At 45.6% G+C, this 22,350-nt stretch overlaps 1 protein-coding gene across 4 annotated transcripts in view; it reads left to right on the top strand.

Annotated features, from left to right (window-relative positions):
- Positions 1 to 6,431: 6,431 nt before the first annotated feature.
- The window catches only part of CDK5RAP1 (CDK5 regulatory subunit associated protein 1), a 38,929-nt gene continuing 23,010 nt past the window's right edge, over positions 6,432 to 22,350 (top strand). Inside the window, exons 1-7 of one of the 4 annotated variants that reach the window (XM_027623644.1) lie at positions 6,432 to 6,627; positions 10,001 to 10,315; positions 13,132 to 13,235; positions 13,721 to 13,755; positions 14,690 to 14,790; positions 16,768 to 16,978; positions 20,164 to 20,284. In XM_027623644.1, the coding sequence (XP_027479445.1) occupies positions 10,024 to 10,315; positions 13,132 to 13,235; positions 13,721 to 13,755; positions 14,690 to 14,790; positions 16,768 to 16,978; positions 20,164 to 20,284 (864 nt within the window). In that variant the 5' untranslated portion in view covers positions 6,432 to 6,627; positions 10,001 to 10,023. Of the gene's footprint in view, positions 6,628 to 7,983; positions 8,132 to 10,000; positions 10,316 to 13,131; positions 13,236 to 13,720; positions 13,756 to 14,689; positions 14,798 to 16,767; positions 16,979 to 20,163; positions 20,285 to 22,350 lie in introns of those variants that run through there. The other 3 variants (XM_027623642.1, XM_027623643.1, XM_027623645.1) reach the window with 3 other exon arrangements.

Raw genomic sequence — 22,350 nt, 5'->3', positions numbered from 1 at the left:
GGCAGCCTGGCCTAGTGTTGGTGGTTTGTGCCTTGGCCTCTGGATTCTTCGGTGGCTCCGGTAGTCCCAAGATGGACCAGACCCAGGACTGGGGCTCTTTTCCTGGCGAAGAGCAGACCTTTAACCACAGGGCCATAAAGAAAGTGTATTTGTTATCTATTACCCCCAAATCTAACAACTTAAAACAACGAGTGTTTATTACTTTTCAGGGTCTGTGGATCAGGAATATGTGAGAGGCTAAGCTGGGATCTTGACTCGGGGTTGTTTATGAGGTTGCAGTCAAGGTATTGGCTGGGGCTGCACTCATCTGAGAGCTTGACTGGGGCTAGAGGCTCTATTTCCAATATTGCTCACTCATTTGGCTTTTGGCAGGAAGCCCCAGTTCCTTACCCCATGGACCTAACCATAGGGCTGCTTGAGTGCACTTGTGACAAGGCAGCTGGCTTCCCCCAGAGTGGGTGACACAGAAGAGAGCGCTGAGAGGAATCCACAATGCCTCTTTTGAGCCAGTCTTGGATATCTCAGACTGTCAGTTCTGCTTTATTCTGTTCATTTAGAAGGGAGTCACTAAGCCCAGCTGACACTCCAGGGGAGGGCAGTTAGGCTCCATTTATTGAAGAAAGGAATGTCAGAGAATTTGTGGGCCTATTTAAAAACCATCATAGAGAGCCTCAGACTCCTTTCCTGCAGGAGAGAGGACACTCGGAGAGATCCCAGGCTTTGTGGAATGTTCTTTAGAAGCTGTAGTGTGCTGGCTGGATGTGAGTATGCCACGTTTAGAACTCTCTACTTGCTTGTGTTGTCCAGAAAATCAGTGACAACAGTAATGAGAGCTTATCATTGGCGGGTGCTTGCTGTCTGCCAGGTCCTCCGCATACGTTTCTTCATTGGATCTTTTTTTTTTTTAAGATTTTTATTTATTTATTTGAGAGAAAGAGAGAGAATGAGAGAGAGAGAGAGAGAGCATGAAAGGGGGGAGGGTCAGAGGGAGAAGCAGACTCCCCGCCAAGCAGGGAGCCTGATGTGGGACTCAATCCCGGGACTCCAGGATCACCACCTGAGTCGCTTAACGACTGAGCCACCCAGGTGCCCTCTTCACTGGATCTTCAGCACACACCTATGATCTCTATTTCACAGGTACAGAAATTGGGGCTCAGAGAGGGCAAGTGACTTGCTCAAAGTCACACAGCTCTGAGTCGTCTGAGCTTGGATTCAAATGAGGTCTTTCTCGATTCAGAGCCATGTGCACCTTGGAGACCTCCTGGCCCTGCACTATCCATTAGAAATGTAATGTGAACCACATGTGTAATTAAACATTTTCTAGTAGCCACATTTTAAAATGTAAAGAGGTGAGAATAATTTTATTTTTAATGTTTATTTTTTTAAAAAATATTTTATTTATTTATTGACAGAGGGAGAGAGAGCACAAGCAGGGGGAGCAGAAGTGGGAGAGGGAGCCGAAGGCAGACACTTAATGACTGAGCCACCCAGGTGATCCTTATTTTTTTAAAAAGATTTTATTTATTTGAGAGACACAGAGAGAGCTGGTGAGAGAGAGCGTGAGTGGTGGGGAGAGGGAGAAGCAGACTCCCCGCCGAGCAGGGAGCCCAACATAGGGCTAGATCCCAGCATCCTGGGATCATGACCTGAGTCCAAGGCAGATACTTAACCGACTGAGCCATCCAGGCACCCTGAGAATAACTTTAATAATATACTTTATTTAACTCAATGTGTCAAAAATATCACTTCACATATATAAAAATCTATTGAGATGTTTTACTTTTTTTTAATACCAATTCTTTGAAATCTGGTGTGTATTTTATATCTACAGCACATCTCTATCTAGGTGCCAAATTTTCATTGGAAATTCTTTCTTTCTTTTTTATTTTATTTTTTTAAAGATTTTATTTATTTATTTGAGAGAGAGAATGAGAGAGAGAGAGAGAACATGAAAGAGGGGAGGGTCAGAGGGAGAAGCAGACTCCCTGCTGAGCAGGGAGCCCGATGCGGACTTGATCCCGGGACTCCAGGATCATGACCCGAGCCGAAGGCAGTCGCTTAACCAACTGAGCCACCCAGGCGCCCCTGGAAATTCTTTTTTTTAAAGATTTTATTTATTTTTAGAGAGCAAGAGTGCAAGCAGGGGGAGCAGCAGAGGGGGAGGGAGGAGAAGGGGAAAGAATCTCAGGTAGACTCCATGCTGAGCACATGGGGCTGGATCTCATGACCCTGAGATCATGACCTGAGCCGAAACTAAGAGTCAGGCGCTTAACGGTTGAGCCACCCAGGCGTCCCAATTGGAAATTCTTGATTTATATTTATATTTCATAAAATTTATAGTTGAAAAAAGTAGATTCACATGCCCAAGTTGTTCCAAATGCACTAAAATTTTCCAATAATTGAATTGTCAGTTTTTAAATTAAAATGAATTAAGTAAAATTTAGTTCCTCATTCACACTAGCTGCATATCAAGTGCTAGGTAGCCACATGTGGCTGGTGGCTATTGTAGAACTAAGCAGTTCTAAGCAAGCCTTTGCATGAGGGAACTGAGGCCCACGTGAGGTCACATAACAAGCCAGAGCCAGAGCTGGTTCTGGAAGCCTGGGGAGATGCAGGTGAGCAGAGATATTCCAGCCTTGCCTATGCGTCCATCCATCTGTCAATTCACTGTTCATCTGAGAAATATCTAGTGCATGCCTTCTCTGTGCTAGTTCTTGGGGCCAGGAGCTGATTTGCTGAGAACAAGACTGACAGGTCCCCATGCACAGGGAACTGAAATCCAGCAGATCTCCAACAATCATATGTGTGTTGTACAGATTAAGCAGACATGGAGATAGCAGAGGACCCAGCGGGGACCTGACCTACTCTAGGGGTTTAGGGGAGGTTTCTCTCAGAAGGAGACATGGGAGCTAATGTTCATCTAAAGGAGTATGCTAAAAATCAGCTCCTACTGCTGTAATGCTATGGGGGCGGGGTGGGGAAAAACCCAACCCAACCTCAGTGGCCACAGCCACAAGCATTTATTTTCATGTTGCTGGGGCTGCATGTTGACTGCAGCCTGATCATTATAAGCTGGGCTTGGCTGGGTGGCTTTGCTCCAGGCTATGGGTTGGGCTCAAGTCTACTCTATGTTCTTTCTGGCGCCCAGGATGAAGGGACATCAGCTCTCAGGCATGTTCTCTTCTGGCAAGTCACTGGAGTTCAAAGACAAGCAAGTTGCACAAGCAGTTAGATCCTCTGCCTGCATTGTGTCTTCTCTCATTCCATTGGCCAAAACAAGTCCTGTAGCCGAGCCATTGGTGGAGTAAGGGCAGGGGAGGAATAATAGCTCAGTTAACGGAACTATCACCAACCAGTAAGAGTTAGATGGAAGGGGGAATGGCGTCCCGGGTGAGAGATCCTGGGGTGAGATGGAAAAAAGGGGCTTCTAAACTCCTGGAATCTGGGGAGGGGGGCTTATTTTCATCACCTTCATTGTCCAAGACACATCACTGTTCAAGACTCTACAACATGGCAACTAAAAGTAGACCCTTGGGGTTGGAATGTGGTGAGATGTTACGGGGAGGGTGGTGGGAAATGGTCCCTGGTTCCCCAAGTGGGCTGGTATGGGTGTGGGGCAGGATAGTAGGGGATGTTGGGCACGGCTGGTGTGTGTGTGTGTGTGTGTGTGTGTTGGGGGTGCCAGCATAACCGAGAACATCCCTCATGCTGCCAGCTTCATTCCATGGGCAATCAGAATTGCAGCCTCCTGCCCTGCCCACAAAGGGGGAAGGTGACATCTCCCTGTGGGGCTGCTAAGGGAAGGGCCAGATTTGAAAGAACCAGTTCTAAGAGCCCTAGAGACCTGGGTTCAAACCCTAACTTTTCCCTGACTCTCACATTGGAATCCTTTCACATTGGCTTCCTTCCAGCTCTAGAATTCCTCTCTCTTGTGACCCTAAGAGGACAAGACTGAGAGTAAAGAGGAAAGGGTCATGATGATACCATAAGCAGGACCTGAAACGGAGTTGGTATGCATGGAAGGACAGGGCCCGTGCTTGATGGTCACCAGGGAAGGAGAAGGGGCATTGTCACCCTTGGCAGTGTGGAAGGCATCCCCCTCCTCAACATAACTCATGTTGGATGCAGGTGCTGCCACCATAGTGGGGCTCTGTGTGGCAGAGGTGCCCCACCCCCCATGGCCACATTAGGATAGACATCTTCCCTTTGCAGTAAAAAACTTCACAGTAAACCTGAATGTTTCTCCAACTGGAGTCTTTAGATCCCAGAGTATCCAGGAACTTGTCTCTTGAGTTTAAGCGTTTTCCAGGAATTCTGAAACGTTGTACTTTCACGGTACTGATAATTACCCCAAATGATCAGATCACATTCTAGGTTATCTGGAAAAGCCACAGTAAAAATTAAGAACCATAATACAGTTTTTGACCTTTGTATTTTTGACTGAATTGGCACCCAGCAGTTATCTAAGAAGAGAGTATGAGCTCAATTCCAGTGTCTCAAACTCCTGAAATCCAGGTTTGTTTCCATCATCCTCACTGCCCCCAGACAGCACAACGGTCCTGGACTCAACGATCTTTGGGCAACTGCCACAGTCTCCTAAATGCTCTCCTTATTTGTCTCTCCATCCTCTTACTCCCAGTGCAGTGCATTCTCCACACAGCAGCCACTTTATAGGCAAAGAAACTGCGAATCAGCAGGGGTGATTAACTTGGCCTTGGCTGTCATGGTGTCAGAGCCTCAGTGGGAACCCAGCCAGTCTGACTTTCACTTAGTCAGTCAGTGGTAAGAATAGCACTTTGGGGTCAGACTGGCCTGTGGGTGGATCCCAGTTCTGCCATGCATTAGTTGTGCCAGCTTCAGCATGTGACCACCTTTTGTATTTTCAGTTTTCTTGCCTTAAAGTGGGCCAACAATAACCTCATAGAGTTCTTTTTTTTTTTTTAAGATTTTATTTATTTATTTGAGAGAGAGAGAATGAGAGATAGAGAGCATGAGAGGGAAGAGGTTCAGAGGGAGAAGCAGACTCCCTGATCAGCAGGGAGCCCGATGTAGGACTCGATCCTGGGACTCCAGGATCATGACCTGAGCCGAAGGCAGTCGCTTAACCAACTGAGCCACCCAGGCGCCCAACCACATAGAGTTCTAATGAGGGGTCAAAGAAGTCATTGCAGCAGGGCCCCTAGAGTCTTACTGACTCAGAGTGCTGGGGCCCGTGTCCACATCTTATTGACACATGGGCTTTCTTCCAAACCACAGACCTCTGTGCACAGAGCAGAAGTGCTGAGGAACTAATACACATAGGAGCATCTTTCCACCCTGACTGCTAACATAGAACTACTCTAGCTTCCTCTCCTCTTGGATGAAATAATTCTGAGGTGTGTGTACTACACTGTTTCCTGGAACTCCCCAACATAATTAAGACCCAGATGCCCACCATGGTAACATTCCTTTTTTTTTTTTTAAGATTATTCATTTATTTATTTGAGAGAGAGGGAGAGAGAGAGCATGAGTGCAGGGAGGCAGAGGGAGAAGGAGAAGCAGACACCCCGCTGAGCAGGGAGCCCAACGTAGGGCTCCATCCCAGGACCCTGAGATCATGACTCCAGCCAAAGGCAGAGGCTTGACCGACTGAGCCACCCAAGGGTCCCAAACAAATTCTCTTAGGCTCCCTATGGGAAATAGTCTGTAGGAGACAAGGGCAAAGGGCAGAAACAAGGAAACCACTTCGCGGGCTATCGCAGTAGTGTTGGATGAGATGAAGGTGGCCTGGGCTAGAGCTGTAGCAGGGGAAGTGGATATGAGACATTTTGGAGTGAGAGCTGACAGGACTTGCTGACAGATTGTAGAGGTTGAGGGAGAGGGAAAAAAAAAGACTCCTCCATTTCTCCTAGTGTTGGGAGGATGGTTGGGTCACTTACTGAGATGGTCTAGACTGGGAAGGAACAGGTTTTGGGTGAGGATGTGGGTATGGAAATTAAGAGTTCTGTATTAAGTTAGAGTCAGTCATTAGATATCCAAGAGGAGGTTCCCCTTATGCAACCGAACCATGGGTCTGTACCTCCCACCCCCGGGGGCTGGGGGGGAGTCCAGGCTGGCACAGGAATGGGAAGTCTTTAAGTTATAGCGCAGCGCTGTCCAGTAGAAAGAGAACGTGGGCCACGTATGCCACTTAAAATTTCCCAGTAGCCACATTAAAAAAGTAAAAACAAACAGGTGAAACCAATTTAAATTATATTCATTTAACCCAGTATATCCTAAATATTGTTTCAACACGTAATCAACATAAACATGATTGATGAGCTATTCCGCACTCTTTCTTCGACATCCGGTGTGTATTTTACATTTAAAGCACATTAATTCGCACTCACTCTTTCCCAAGCACTCGGTTGCCACAGGACGGCTAAGGGCGACCACTCAGGTCGGCGTAGCGGCGGTTTTACAAAGCCGGGAACCGGTACCCACCCGGACCGTAGTGGGAGAAGCACTTCCGCTGGGACGACCCGGACGGAAGTCGTGGCGGAACGGAAGTCGCTCCTGTGCCCGCTCGGCGGCGGAACGCTGAGGCGGGATCTCGGCTGGCTGAGGCGAGCTTCCGTTGCCGGATGCTGGGCGCTCGGGCTGCGGGAGGTGAGCGGCGCGGCGGGCGGAGGCGGTGCGTGCCTGGGGCCGGAGGGCGGCGGAGCCCTGCAAATGCTTGGTGTTGAAGGGGAGGATGACGCGGGCCCTGGAGTCATTCTGTCGGGGTTCGCGCCCCAGCCCCGCTGCCTACTCGCCTATGACCTTGGGCACGTCACCCCCCTTGCCCCCCCCCCGAGCCTTAGCCTCGTCAGCCATCAAGTGGGGGTGATAGAACCTGCTTGACGATGTTGCCGTGAGGATTAAATACCGTAATCCAGGGCGCCTGGGTGGCTCAGTCGTTAAGCGTCGGCCTTCAGCTCCGGTCATGATCCCAGGATCCTGGGATCGAGTCCCGCATCGGGCTCCCCGCTCAGCGGGAAGCCTGCTTCTCCCTTTCCTACTCCCCCTGCTTGTGTTCCCTCTCTCGCTGTCTCTCTCTCTCTTGAAAAATAAATAAAATCTTAAAAAAAAAAAACCCGTAATCCATGAGAAGCGCTAAGCATCGCGTCTGAAGCATTGTAGCCACCCCAACAACATGTTTGGGATATTTTATCGCTTAGGTTTACTTCTGTTGAGACGAGGCTGCTGTCTCGTCGGTGTTGCGGACTACCAAGTTTTGAGGCACGCTCCCTCCCCCCCCACCGTAGCGCCTACGTTGTGCAATGCAAACATTTTATTTGCATTATCACATTTGGTCCTCACAGCAGACACAGAGATAGGTACTATACCCGTTTTACTTATGGAGAAATGGAAGCTCCCCGAATTTAAGAAGCTCCCCAGGTGCCCAGAGTTACCTGGCGAGGCAACAGTTGGAGCCGACTGGGACTGCAGAGTCCATGCTCTTTTTTTTTTTTTTTAAAGATTTTATTTATTTATTTGAGAGAGAGAGAATGAGAGATAGAGAGCACAAGAGGGAAGAGGGTCAGAGAGAGAAGCAGACTCCCTGCTGAGCAGGGAGCCCGATGTGGGATTCGATCCTGGGACTCCAGGATCATGACCTGAGCAGAAGGCAGTTTCTTAACCAACTGAGCCACCCAGGCGCCCCAGAGTCCATGCTCTTAACACGAGTGCTCTATGTCTCCCATGAAGGGGAGTGCGGGCTGCAAGTGTGCAGTTACTGAAGACTTAGTGTATGCCACGTTGGGTTTTTAATATCTTCTTTAATTCTCACAATGCCTCTGGGACATAGGTACTAGCTTTATCTTTATCTTACAGATGTGGAATTGGCAGCTCAGAGATAGGAATTTGACTTGCAAGCAAGGAGCAGAAAAGGGTGACTTAATTAATTAATTAATGGTTCTGTTTATTTATTTGACAGAGAGAGACACAGCGAGAGAGGGAACACAGGCAGGGGGAGTGGGAGAGGGAGAAGTAGACTTCCCACGGAGCGGGGAACCATATGCGGAGCTGGATCCGAGGACCCTGGGATCATGACCTGAGCTGAAGGCAGATGCTTAACGACTGAGCCACCCAGGCTCCTGGAAAAGGGTGACTTTACAGCTCACATTTAAAGGTCTGCTGTTCTCTGATACTTGAATGTAGGTTAGCATTGCTCCTGCCTAAAGTGCTGGTAGCATATACAGCAGGTGATCAAGTTAGAGAGGTAAAAGGCTACATCTGCTCATTTTACATGTACAGCACTTACTATGAGCCAGTTACTGAATGAGAGATGCTGAAGATGTAGAAATGGATGAGATTTATTCCCTTTTAGGGACCTCCCAGCCTGTAAGGGATGGCAGAAGTGTAAGTAGTAATTAACAGCCAAGTGTGATGAGTCTTGAGATGGGGTTTAGAAGGAGGCTTTGGGAACCTACAGGAGGACCCCAGCCTAGACTTTGAGAATGGTGGCCTGGACAGGCTTCTAGGAGGAAGCAGAGACCTAAAAGCATAGGAGTTGGCTGAGTCAGAGAGAAGATACACCGGCCAGAGAGAACAGAGTGTATAAAAGCTTAGAAGCTAGTGAAGATCAGTACAAAAATGGTATGACTGGAATGGGGCAGTCAGGCTGGAGATCCTGAGGTCCGTTAAGGATGTGTGGTGGGAAGTGTGTCTCCATCTCTTGTACTTTGAGTCACCTAGGTTCCTTCCTGGGAGGCAATCACTGTTTCTTACCCGTTCTAGAGATACTGTGTTCATTTACAAGTATGTACATTAATATTCCCGTGCTCCTTCCCCTGCAGATTAAAGTGTAGCATACTGTAGATATTATTGGGCACTTTGCTTCCTTGTTTTTGTCATGTATGGATACTTACTTTTTTTTTTTAAAGATTTTATTCATTTCACAGAGAGAGACACAGCGAGAGAGGGAACACAAGCAGGGGGAGTGGGAGAGGGAGAAGCAGTCTTCTCGCGGAGCAGGGAGCCCGATGTGGGGCTCGATCCCAGGACCCTGGGATCATGACCTGAGCTGAAGGCAGATGCTTAACGACTGAGCCACCCAGGCGTCCCCAGCCTTACTTTCTAACAGTTGCATTTTATCCCACTGCATGGATGTACCATAACTTATTTAACTAGCCCCCTTGTGATGACATTTAAATCTTTTCCATTCCTTTGCTGTTAGAAACACTTTGGCATTGAGTATCCTTACACATGGGTCTTTTTGTACATGTAAGACTATCTGGAAGGTAAATATCTAGGAATGGAATGGCTTAGTCAAAGGGTTTGTGTGTTTGTAATTTTGATGGAAAGTGGCAAATTGCCCTCTATAAAGGTTGTGCTCTTTTCCATCCCCCAGCTATGTGTGACAGGGTCTGGGTAGAAAGTTTGAAGACAGTAATTCGAGATTTTTGGAGGGTAGAAGTCACTGATCAGACATATGGTGCCCCATGTTAGATACTTTCCATTTAAAGGAACTCAAAGGAAGATGCTCTCAGATAGTAAGTGGTTTTCATAGTAATGGGAGGCAACGTAGCAAGGGGGCTAGGAGCATGGGCTTTATGGTCATATAGACCTTCATTTGAGTCCTGACTCTGTTGCTTAGGTGGGACCTTAGGTAAGTTCCTCAGCCTCTGTCTATTTCCTCATCCCTGAGTGGGGATAATAGTACTGTCTGTTGTCTTTTTGCTGAGGATTGCTGTAAAGATTTAATGCCCTTGAAACTGTTGCTGGCACAGGTGCTTTTTTGTTACTTTGTCACACCATCTCATCTCATCTCTACCACATCTTTGTTTTGAAAACTACCTGGATTTGTATCTTACCTCTGGCACTCCTTTGTATGATCTTGGGCAAGGTGCCACAGTTGTTTTTTTTTTTTACTTGTAAAATAGGGATAATATTAAGAGTATTTTGTGTATTAAATGTATTAATACACTGGAAGTACTTATAGCATTGCCCTGTATGTGGTGTTCAATAAATGTCGGTGATACCTGTTTTTCTTTTGCAGACTTTGGGCTTTGATTTAGTGCCATGCATCCTTTGCAGTGTGTCCTGCAAACACAGAGGTGGGGGCCCTTGGCTTCTGTGTCCTGGCTGCTGCTCAGGACCTGCAGGGCACATAGTAGTGTCCCCAGCACTGCTTGTCCCAGTTTGGAGAGGCAGCAGGAAGATGGAGTTCGGAAGGATTTCAGCTCCAGGCTGGCCAGTGGGCCGACTTTTCAGCATTTTTTAAGAAGTGCTTCAGCTCCTCAAGAGAAGCCGGACATGGAGGACCCACCCCCCTATCTTACAGTGGATGAACTTTTAGGGAGGCAAAGAAAAGGTTGGTTTTACTTTTCTTCTCTCTTCAGACTTCCTGCTTTGTTCCTTTCCAGCATCCACAGCCTGGTTCATAATTATTCTTTTATTGCAGACCCAGCTTTGGAGGGTTAATAGGGTGGGAAGCCTGCTAGGTTATGGAATTGTCAGACTTCATCAAGTAACATTAATATAAAGAAACTTGTGGGCGCCTGGCTGGCTCAGTCTGTGGAGTGTGCAACTCTTGATCTCAGGGTTGTGAGTTTGAGCCCCATGTTGGGTGTAGAGATTACTTAAAAAATATTAAAAAAAAAAAGAAACTTGGGGTGCCTGGGTGGCTCAGGCAGTTAAGTGTCTGACTTTGGCTCAGTTCATGACCTCAGGGTCCTGGGATCAAGCCTGGCGTCCGGCTCTTCACTCAGCGGGGAGCTCTCTCTCTCAAACAAATAAATAAAATCTTAAAAAAAAAGAAAAACTTGTACTTTTGGTCCATGTGACTAGGGTGGGTAGAAGTCCTGGGGAGTCTTTTCTTTGGTTACCTTTGGAAACCCTATAATCTCTGTTCTAATTTTTAGATCATCTTAAATCATAAGACAGCTTTCACAATTGGTGATGTAGAAATTCATTCTTTATGCTTAAACAGATTTTTTCCCCTCTTTTTTTTTTTTAAAAAATTTTTTTAAAGATCTTATTTATTTGTCAGAGAGAGAGAGTGAGAGCGAGTGAGCACAAGCAGGGGGAGCGGCAGGCAGAAGGAGAAGCAGGTTCCCTGCTGAGCAAGGAGCCTGATGGCGTGGGCTTGATCCCAGGACTCCAGGATCATGACCTGAGCCAAAGGCAGACGCTTAACTGACTGAGCCACCCAGGCATCCTCTTTTTTAAATTTTTTTTTTAATATTCTATTTATTTGAAAGAAAGAGCACGAGAGAGAGCAGAGAACGCAAGTGTTGGGGGGGAGAGGGGCAGAGGGAGAGGGAGAAGCAGACTCCCCACTGAGCAGGGTGTCTGATGCAGGGCTCCAACCCAGGCTCCATTCCAGGACCCCGAGATCATGACCTGAGTAGAAGGTGGACACTTAACTGACTGAGCCACCCAGGCACCCCTCTTTTTTTTTTTTTTAAAGGTTTATTTATTTATTAGAGTGTATGCATGCTCATGTGAGCTGATGGAAGGGCAGAGGGAGAGAATCTTTAAGCAGACTCCCTGCTGAGTGTAGAGCCCTTTGCAGGGCTCCATTTCATGACCCTGAAATCATGACCTGAGCCCAAATCAAGAGTTGGGTCGCTTAACCATCTGAGCCACCGAGGTGCCCCTTTGTAATTAAATTTTTAAAAATTGAGGGCCCCTAGGTGGCTCAGTTCGTTAAGCGACTGCCTTCGGCTCAGGTCATGATCCTGGAGTCCCGGGATCGAGTCCCACATCGGGCTCCCTGCTCAGCAGGGAGTCTGCCTCTCCCTCTGACCCTCTTCCCTCTTGTGCTCTCTATCTCTCTCATTCTCTCTCTCTCAAATAAATAAATAAATCTTTAAAAAAAATTTTAAAAATTGGTATAAAATACTGCATTGTGCTGTACTATGATGTACCTGTCCCCTATAGTTGGACATTAAATTGTTTCAAAAGTTTTATAAGTAATGCTATAATATGTTTCTTCACATATACACACATGCATATACATAACCACTGAGCCACCCAGGCGCCCCTTGGTGTTTTTATTTTTAGACAAGTAAAGTGAGCCAAGGAAGGTTTAAGAATACCCTGATGTTTCTTTCTTTCTTTTATAAATTACTGCTGTTTTATGTTTGTTTTCATATGATTTTTTGTCATTAACTTTTAACTTCATTTGGACTTTATTTGGGTCTGTTGATTAAAATATGTTGGAGAGGAGTTGATGTAGAAATTTAGTTTCAAAGGGCTTGCCAGAGTATGAAATTGATGTTCTTAAAACCTTATGCAAATGTGTTTTACATCATAATACAGCCATGCTTTCTTTTTTTTTTTTTAAAGATTTTATTTATTAATTGACAGAGAGAGATACACACAGCGAGAGAGGGAACACAAGCAGGGGGAGTGGGGGAGGGAGAAGCAGGCTTCCCGCCGAGCAGGGAACCCGATGCAGGGCTCCATCCCAGGACCCTGGGATCATGACCTGAGCCGAAGGCAGTCGCTTAACCAACTGAGCCACCCACGCGCCCCTCTTTCTTTTTTTTTAAGAATTTATTTATTTATTTGACAGAGAGAGACACAGAGAGGGAACAGAATTAGTGGGAGTAGGAGAGGGAGAAGCAGGCTTTCCGCTGAGTGGGGAGCCCAATGTGGGGCTCGATTCCAGGACCCCGGGATCATGACCTGAGCCGAAAGCAGACGCTTAACGACTGAGCCACCCAGGCACTCCCTTATTTGTTTTTTTTAAAGATTTTATTTGTTTGACAGAGAGAGACACAGTGAGAGAAGGAACATAAGCAGGGGGAGTGGGAGAGGGAGAAACAGGCTTCCCACTGAGCAGGGAGCCCGATGCGGGGCTCGATCCCAGGACCCTGGGATCATGACCTGAGCCGAAGGCAAACGCTTAATGACTGAGCCACCCAGGTGCTCCTCTCCTGTTTTTTAAATGATATGGCCTGTAATTATGTATGTGTATAATGTAGTATTTCTTTTGTTCTGAAAGGCTGTCATTAATTTGGGGGTAGACCTGGAGCATAATGGTGTCTTAGAATTGAAGCAACAGGGGATTTAGTGGATAACCAGTTGCCCCAGATGTTTCTGGGGCATTTGGGAAGGAGACCTTTTGAGACATGTGGCCCCTTTTAGTCAGCCTACTGTGGAATCCCCCTCTCATTGCAGTCTATCTGGAGACCTACGGCTGCCAAATGAATGTGAATGACACAGAGATAGCCTGGTCTATCTTACAGAAGAGTGGCTACTTGCGGACCAGGAACCTCCAAGAGGTACATGCATTTTCTGCTTCTATTGTTTTCTGAGCCTGGGTGAGACTCTGCATTTGTGCCAGTTTTTAGATGCAGCTTCAGAAATAGGGTATGGCCTGGTGAGAGTGAGTTCCCTTGAGTAAAATGTGTAGCATGGAACTAAGGTGTATTTTTGTTCCAGTTATTTTTGAAACTTTTATGGTGGTGCTCACTTTTAGGCAAGGAACTAAGTTAAAAATGGGCTGGGAGGTGGAGGGGAATGGGGAGTTAATGTTTAATGGGTACAGAGTTTTAGTTGGGGAACATGAAATGGTTCTGGAGCTTGAGGGTGGTGACGGTTGCACAACAATGTGAATGTACTTAATGCTACTGAACTGTACACTTAAAAATGGTTAAAATGGTAAATTTTATGTATGTTTTACCACAGTAATAAAAAAAAGGGCTATGGATAGTGATTCTACAAGGCCGATTTCAAAGATCATAATTTTCCCTTGCTTTCCACTCAGGCTGATGTGATCCTCCTTGTCACATGTTCTATCAGGTGAGAGTTTGTTCTTTACCTAGAAGGTGAATATATTTAATGCCAGAGTTAACAGTGCCAGGCTGGCGGACCTGTGGAGATGAGTCAGTGGACTGGTGATTTTACAACAGTGGAGATAGCAATGATAGAACTCGGTTGATGTTGCTGAGCACGTACTGTGTATCAGGTCCTGTGCTGAGCACTACATATGCACTAACTAATTTAATTCTCACAACAACCGTATGAGATAGGTGCTATTATCAAACCCGTTTTATAGATGAGGAACCCGAGGGTATGCTGAGGCACCCAACTTTTCCCAAGGTTTCTCTTGCAGGTAATGGCACGTTTATGATGTAATTCACATCGTAAGGGTTAGGGTGCAGTCAGTGCAGAGATGGTGGCATCCATCAGAAGTGAACATACTATTTCTTACTTTGTTTCTGTGTACAAGGCATATTAGTGTTAATGTTTTCCTTAGTATTAATATAATCCAACATTTTTGTTGGAACATTCAGAAATGAACCCTTCTTCTGTGGAGCATGGCTTTAAGGAGCTTGGTTTGATATGGGAACTAAGGCAGACACACAAATAGCTCTAACATCTGGCAGAAAGCACTATAAAAAATCAAACAATAAAAGAGAAGTTGCTAACTACAGGGAAAAGTATAGTTAAAGTGATAGGGCAGTTAAGGGGTGGACAAACTTTCTATGAGGCTTTGTGAAGTAGATTGTTTCTGAGTTTAACTCAAAGGCTTGTCAGGTTTGGACATATGCAGGAAGGGTGAATTACACCAAGTGGTGCTTCTTCAGTTGGCTCCCTGCCTATCTTCCCTTAACCTAAAAGATAGATATTCATTTAAAGGGTTGAAATTTGTTTTTATTTCCATTGTCCTACTCTTTTAGCTTGTGCTCCAGTTTATTTTCAGGTTCAGTTCTACCTCTTTTGATCTTTGTAGGGAGAAGGCTGAGCAGACCATCTGGAATCGTTTACATCAGCTTAAAGCCCTGAAGACGAAACGGCTCCGCTCCCGAGTACCTCTGAGGATTGGGATTCTAGGTATCCGGTAATTTGCAGGTTTTGTGTTTTCACACTTGGGAAGCCCTTAGAGGCTGGATTCCCAGTGTTTGAAGAATTGTTATACACCTCATAACTTTGTATTTGATGTCAGAGGCTGTAGGACTAAATGAGATAAAGCTCATAAAAGGGCTTTTCATAGTGTCTTGTAGTAATAGGTACTCAGAAAGTGGCCTATCCTTTCTAGAGTCTAATGTGGCTTATGGCAGCATAGAGTTATGGATAGGAGAGAGTTTGGAGTCTGAAAGAACAGCACGAATTTATAGCATAGGCACTTTTCATCTTGACTCCTGATGTATGCCCAAGTGAAGATCTAGACCTACACTGACCAGTATGGTAGCCGCTAGTCACATGTGGTTATTTAAATTTAACTAAAATTAGGGACCCCTGGTTGGCTCAGTTGGTGGAGCATGCAACTCTTGATCTCGGGATTGTGAGTTACAGTCTCGTGTTGGGTGTAGAGATTACTTAAAAAAAAAAATCTTAAATAAATTTAAGGGGCGCCTGGGTGGCTTAGTCGGTTAAGCGTCTGCCTTCAGCTCAGGTCATGATCCTGGAGTCCTGGGATCGAGCCCTGCATTGGGCTCCCTGCTTAAGCAAGGAGTCTGCTTCTCCCTCTGCCCCTCACCCCACTCATGCTCTCTCTCTCTCTCTCACTCTGTCTCTCTCTAAAATAAATAAAATCTTAAAAAAAATAAATTTAAGTAAAATTAAATAATATTAAAAATTCCCTTCTTCATTCTCACTAGCCACCTATTGACTGCTCAGTAGCCACACTTGACTAGTGCCTATCAGTTTGGACAGCACAGATAAAGAACATTTCCATTATCTTAGAAAGTTCTGTTGGACAGCTCTGATCTAGATAGCTGGGAAGCATGTTTCAAAAATGAATATTCTGTACCCTTTTGGTCCCAGAATTTAGTTAATGTATTTAATTTAATTTAATTTTTTTAAAAGATTTATTTATTTATTTTGAGAGAGAGAGAATGAGAGAGAGAGAGAGAGAGTACATGAGAGCGGGGAGGGTTAGAGGGAGAAGCAGGCCCCTTCCTAATTAGGGAGCCCGAAGCGGGACTTGATCCCGGGACTCCAGGATCATGACCTGAGCTGAAGGTAGTTGCTTAACCAGCTGAGCCACCCAGGCGCCCAATGTATTTAATTTTAAACAGACTGTCCATTGTGGAATAATTAAATTAATTTCTCTTGATGAAGGGTTCAAACATAGTTGGAGCATATCCTGTTATACAGATTAATGTACTAAGTGATGTAGGAGGTTGGAAGGATTAGCTGAAATCTTTCACCTCAGTTCCTTCATTATAGAAGCCCCCGGCTATATCTTTGTTAGGAATTTCAGAAATTCCCCCAATACTTTGTTTTTTATTGTGGTAAAATATATATAACATAAAATTTACCATTTGAATCCTTCTTTTTTCTTTAAAGATTTCATTTATTTATTTGAGAGAGAGAGCATGAGTGGTTGAGGAGGAGAGGGAGAAACAGACTCCCTGCTGGGCGTGGGACTCGATCCCAGGATGCTGAGATCATGCCCTGAGCCAACATCAGATGCTTAACCAACTGAGCCACCCCGGCGCCCCTAGACTTTGAAACTCTATAGCCAGTTCCTGAAAAAAAATTTTTTATTTGGAGTACCAAATAAATTTCAATTGAAAAAAGAGATGGTTCATGTCTAGAAATGTTTCTGGGTGATGGCTTAATTTTTTCTGGGCATTTAATTGAATTTCTTTAGTTGCTTGCTTCCTGTGGTTTTTTTATATAGGAAGATGCAGGTTCTAGTGCTATGGAAGTATTGGGCAAATTTGAGGAGCGATGAAGCTAAACTCTTAGCGAAGTTTCTGTGCCCTTGTCTCTGACCTTAGCTAGAGGTGATGTGTACTGAGAAGTAGCCATGAGACCAGATGATGAATCTGGGAACAGGTGCTTATTTTTTTTCCTTCCCAGGCTGCATGGCTGAGAGATTAAAGGAGGAGATTCTCAACAGGGAGAAAATGGTGGATATTTTGGCCGGTCCAGATGCCTATCGGGACCTTCCTCGCCTGCTGGCTGTTGCTGAGTCAGGCCAACAAGCTGCCAACTTGCTGCTCTCTCTGGATGAGACCTATGCTGACATCATGCCAGTCCAGACAAGCCCCAGTGCTACTTCTGCCTTCGTGTGAGACACCGCCCAAGAGACAAGGAGTGAATTTCTCCTTTCTCACTTTTATTTATTTATTTTGGGGGGGGGGCTGTAGAGAGAGAGAGAGTGCATACGCATTAGCTGGGGGTGGGGGTGGGGAGGGACAGGGTAGAGAGTCTCAAGCAGACTCTGCGCCGAGCCCGACAAGGGCTTGATCTCACAACCCTGAGATCACGACCTGAGCTGAAACCAAGAATTGGATGCCCAACAGACTGTGCCATCCAGGCACTCCTTCTTTCTCACTTTTAAAATAATGTTAAGGGCAGGGACACCTGGGTGGCCCAGTTGGTTAAGCATCTGCCTTCGGGTCAGGTCATGATCCCAGGACTCTGAAGGTAGACGCTTAACCAACTGGGCCACCTAGGCGCCCCTATTTATTCCTTTTAGAGAGAGAGAGAGAGGGAGAGAGAGAACAGCAGGGAGGGGTGGAGGGAGATGGGAGAGAGAATCCCAAGCAGACTCCACGTGGAGCTCAGAGCCTGACTGGGGCTTGATCCTAGGACCCTGAGATCACGACCTGGGCTGAAATCAAGAGTCAGACGCTTGACTATGCCACCCAGGCTTCCCAATTTATTTGGTTTGATGGTTAAATGGTGAACATTTCTTTTTTTTTTTTTTAAGATTTATTTTATTTATTTGAGAAAGCTAGAATGAGAGAGAGAGAGTACATGAGAGGGGGGAGGGTTAGAGGGAGAGGCAGGCTCCCCGCTGAGCAGGGAGCCCGATGCGGGACTCGATCCCAGGACTCCCGGATCATGACCTGAGCCGAAGGCAGTCGCTTAACCAACTGAGCCACCCAGGCACCCAAATGGTGAACATTTATGTTATTAAATTTTCTATAACAGGTTGGCAAATTGGCAAAAAAAGTTAGAGCATGTTTTTTGTAAATAAAGTTCTGTTGAAATACAGCCATGCCCATTTGTTTATATATTATCTGTGGCTGCATTTGGTACTACAATAGCAAAATTGTGTAGTTGTGACAGGGACTGTATGGTCTGCAAAGCCTAAAAATTTTTCTATCTGGTTTTTTATAGAAAGTTTGCCAACCTGTCATTTTAATGGCTATCCCATACTCTGTTGTTGGAATGCTTAATAAAAATAATAGCTAACATTTATTTAACAGTTCTTCAGTGAACATCTTTGATACATATTCAAAATTATTTCTTTAAGATAATTTGAGGATTTCATATACAGGATGCAGATGGAAGAGAGTGATTTCACTTAGATACCATAATAATTGGATCAGGAATGAGTGAGAAATATGGAACCCTCTCTCTTAAATCTGAGGTTTCTTTTTTTTTTTCTTTTTTTATTGTTATGTTAATCACCATACATTACATCATTAGTTTTGGATGTAGTGTTCGATGTTTCATTGTTTGTGCATAACACCCAGTGCTCCACGCAGAACGTGCCCTCTTTAATACCCATCACCAGGCTAACCCATCCCCCCACCCCCCTCCCCTCTAGAACCCTCAGTTTGTTTTTCAGAGTCCATTGTCTCTCATGGTTCGTCTCCCCCTCTGCTTTCCCCCCTTCATTCTTCCCTTCCTGCTATCTTCTTTTTTTTTCTTTTTTTTTATTAAAGATTTTATTTATTTGAGAGACAGAGAATGAGAGATAGAGAGCACGAGAAGGGAAGAGGGTCAGAGGGAGAAGCAGACTCCCCGCCGAGCAGGGAGCCCGATGCGGGACTCAATCCCAAGACTCCAGGATCATGACCTGAGCCGAAGGCAGTCGCTTAACCAGCTGAGCCACCCAGGCGCCCTTCTTTTTTTTTTTTTCTTAACATATATTCCATTATTTGTTTCAGAAGTACAGGTCTGTGATCCAACAGCTTGCACAGTTCACAGCGCTCACCATAGCACATACCTTACCCAACATCTATCACCCAGCCACCCCATCCCTCCCACCCCCCACCACTCCAGCAACACTCAGTTTGTTTCCTGAGATTAAGAATTCCTCATATCAGTGCAGTCATATGATACATGTCTTTCTCTGATTGACTTATTTCACTCAGCATAACACCCTCCAGTTCCATCCACGTCGTTGCAAATGGCAAGATCTCATTCCTTTTGATGGCTGCATAATATTCCATTGTGTATATATACCACATCTTCTTTATCCATTCATCTGTCGATGGACATCTTGGCTCTTTCCACAGTTTGGCTGTTGTGGACATTGCTGCTATAAACATCGGGGTGCACGTACCCCTTCGGATCCCTACATTTGTATCTTTGGGGTAAATACCCAGTAGCGCAATTGCTGGATCGTATGGTAGCTCTATTTTCAACTTTTTGAGGAACCTCCATACTGTTTTCCAGAGGGGTTGCACCAGCTTGCATTCCCACCAACAGTGTAGGAGGCTTCCCCTTTCTCCGCATCCCCGCCAACATCTGTTGTTAAATCTGATGTTTCTATTCATTATACACATTTTATGATACTTATTTTTTTTCTGGTCTAGATATAAAACATTCAAACAAAATATTTATATATATGGGGTATATAAAAAGGCACCCCATTGCCTTGCCAGTTTGCTCCCTCAGGGTAACTGCTATATCCACCAATTACAATGTGGTTTCTATCCTGTGATTAAATACTATTTTTTATTTTTTTTTTAAAGATTTTATTTAGTTATTTGAGAGAATGAGAGAGTGAGCATGAGGGGGGGAGAGTCAGAGGGAGAAGCAGACTCCCCGCTGAGCAGGGAGCCCGATGCGGGACTTGATCCCGGGACTCCAGGACCACAACCTGAGCCAAAGGCAGGCGCTTAGCCAACTGAGCCACCCAGGCGCCCTAAGTACTAGTTTTTAAAAATAAAAAATGTTTAGGGCGCCTGGGTGGCTCAGTCGTTAAGCGTCTGCCTTCGCCTCAGGTCATGATCCCAGGGTCCTGGGATCGAGTCCCGCATCGGGCTCCCTGCTCCTTGGGAGCCTGCTTCTCTCTCTGTCTCTCATGAATAAATAAATAAAATCTTAAAAAAAAAAAAAAAATGTTTGCCTTAAAAATGCCTCCGATTGGTCCAGTGTGAGCATGGTGCCAGGAGGACTTGGAGCCAGGGGATAATGCTGCGGGAGCTACGACCCCTCCCCGGGGGGGCGGCGGGGGCGGGGCGTGCTACTCCTGCTAGTCCTGTTACCAAGTTTTGGTGCCTTTCTCCCCAGGTCTGTTATGCGAGGCTGTGACAACATGTGCAGCTACTGCATTGTTCCTTTCACACGTGGCCGGGAGAGGAGTCGCCCTGTTGCTTCCATTCTAGAGGAAGTGAGGAAGCTTTCAGAGCAGGTGAAAAGTTCTCCAGGTCTTTGTCTTCTAAGTGTGGTTTTAGGAGGATGAGGAGAACCTTTCTTGTTTTGCTGCCTGTGCTCTCTCTGAGCTGTGTGAGTTTAGAACGCGTACCTGGCCAGAAAGAAATGCCTGGGTGAATATCTTGGATTTGCTGTTTATAAATTATAGGCAGATCCATGTGAAGTTTGCTTAGGAGGCAGCACATTGGAATGGAGAGAGCATGAGTCTAGAGTCAGATGATTAAGTATGAATTCTGGCTGCAGCATTCTCGGGTTTGGTGCCCTGCTCACTTAACTATCATCTTTGAAACAGTTTCCCAATCTATGAAAAGAAGATAAAATAGTAACTTCCTTGCTGGGTTATTGGAAAGATTGTTGTAGCTTAAATGCTTTTCTTTCTTTCTTTTTCTTTTTTTTTAAGAAATCTCCACACCCACTGTGGAGCTTGAACTCAAAACCCTGAGATCAAGAGTCACATGCTCTACCAACTGAGTTGGCCAGGTGCCCGTGTAGTTTAAGTTTTTTTTTTCCCTAAAGATTTATTTATTTTTAGAGAGCATTCGTAAAGAGGGGGAGGAACAGAGGGAGAGGGAGAAAGAATCACAAGCAGGCTCTTTGCTAAGCACAGAGCCTGACGTGGGGCTTGATCTCATAACCCTGAGATCATGACTTGAGCTGAAACCAAGAGTCAGACACTCAACCAACTGAGCCACCAAGGTGCTCCTAAAATTTTTTTTTAAGATTTATTTATTTATTGGGGACGCCTGGGTGGCTCAGTCGTTAAGCATTTGCCTTCGGCTCAGGTCATGATCCCAGGGTCCTGGGATTGAGCCCTGCATCGGGCTCCCTGCTTTGTGGGAAGCCTGCTTCTCCGTCCCCCACTCTGCTTGTGTTCCCTCTCTCACTGTGTCTCTTTCTGTCTTTCTGTCAAAAAATAAAATCTTAAAACAACAAAAAAGATTTATTTGTTTATTTGAGAGAAAGAGAGCTCGGGAGGAGGGGGGCAGAGGAAGAGGGGAAGGGAGAGAATCTCAAACAGACTCCCCACTGAGTGTGGAGCCCACTGGAGGGCTTGATCTCAAGACACTGAGGTCATGACCTGAGCCAAAATCAGGAGTAGGCCCCTGAACTGATTGAGCCACCCAGGTGCCCTGCCCCCAAATGTTTTTTTTTTTTTTTTTTTTTTTTTAAAAGATTTTATTTATTTATTTGAGAGAGAGAGAGAGAATGAGAGAGAGAACACGAGACGGGGGAGGGTCAGAGGGAGAAGCAGACTCCCTGGTGAGCAGGGAGCCCGATGTGGGGCTCGATCCTGGGACTCCAGGATCATGACCTGAGCCGAAGGCAGTCGCTTAACCAACTGAGCCACCCAGGCGCCCCCCCAAATGTTTTTAAACTACTTGGCACATAGGAAATTTTCAGAGAATGATTTATTTGTCTGTTATAGGGAAACTTCCCAAATATCTTCCTCATTTTTATTACAGAGCCAGCTTACTAGTTGAGGGACAGAGAATAGATGAGGGTAGTGAATCCAGTCAGAGGCCAGAGGGGAAATAACTATTTCCTTCCTTTTTGGGAGCTGGTCCCCGCTAACTCTAGGCCTGGATCTTTTAGCCCTGAAGAGGAGGACTGTAGAAGGGAATATGGAGCTTTTCTTCCACTAGAGTCTCCCTGTTGCCTTACTTGCTTGGCTCAGGAACTGTGGAAGCTAGCCCCTGCTCTAGTTTTCAGTCAGCAGTTTGTCTGTTCTTACACTCTGGCAGTGCTCTCTTCTCATCTCCCATTCCCCAATTCTTAGTTCCCTGATTTGGTCTCTGGCTGCTCACAGGCACTCTGAGGTATTCTCCATACCCTACCTCTCCAAGTGCTTCCTGGTCTCAAGTTGTCTCCTTCTTCCCTTCCAACTCCCTCACAGTACCAGAACTTACTCTTCAGGATAGAGACATTGTTTATTGTTTTATTTATTTATTTTAAAGATTTTATTTATTTATTTATTTGACAGAGAGAGGGAGCACAAGCAGGGGGAGCGATAGGCAGAGGGAGCTGGAGAAGGAGACTCCCCAC

The sequence above is a fragment of the Zalophus californianus genome, chromosome 8 (assembly GCF_009762305.2).
Source record: "Zalophus californianus isolate mZalCal1 chromosome 8, mZalCal1.pri.v2, whole genome shotgun sequence".
Lineage (NCBI taxonomy): Eukaryota > Metazoa > Chordata > Mammalia > Carnivora > Otariidae > Zalophus > Zalophus californianus.
Note: the sequence above shows the minus strand (reverse complement) of the source record. Positions and strands in the feature narration are given on the sequence as shown.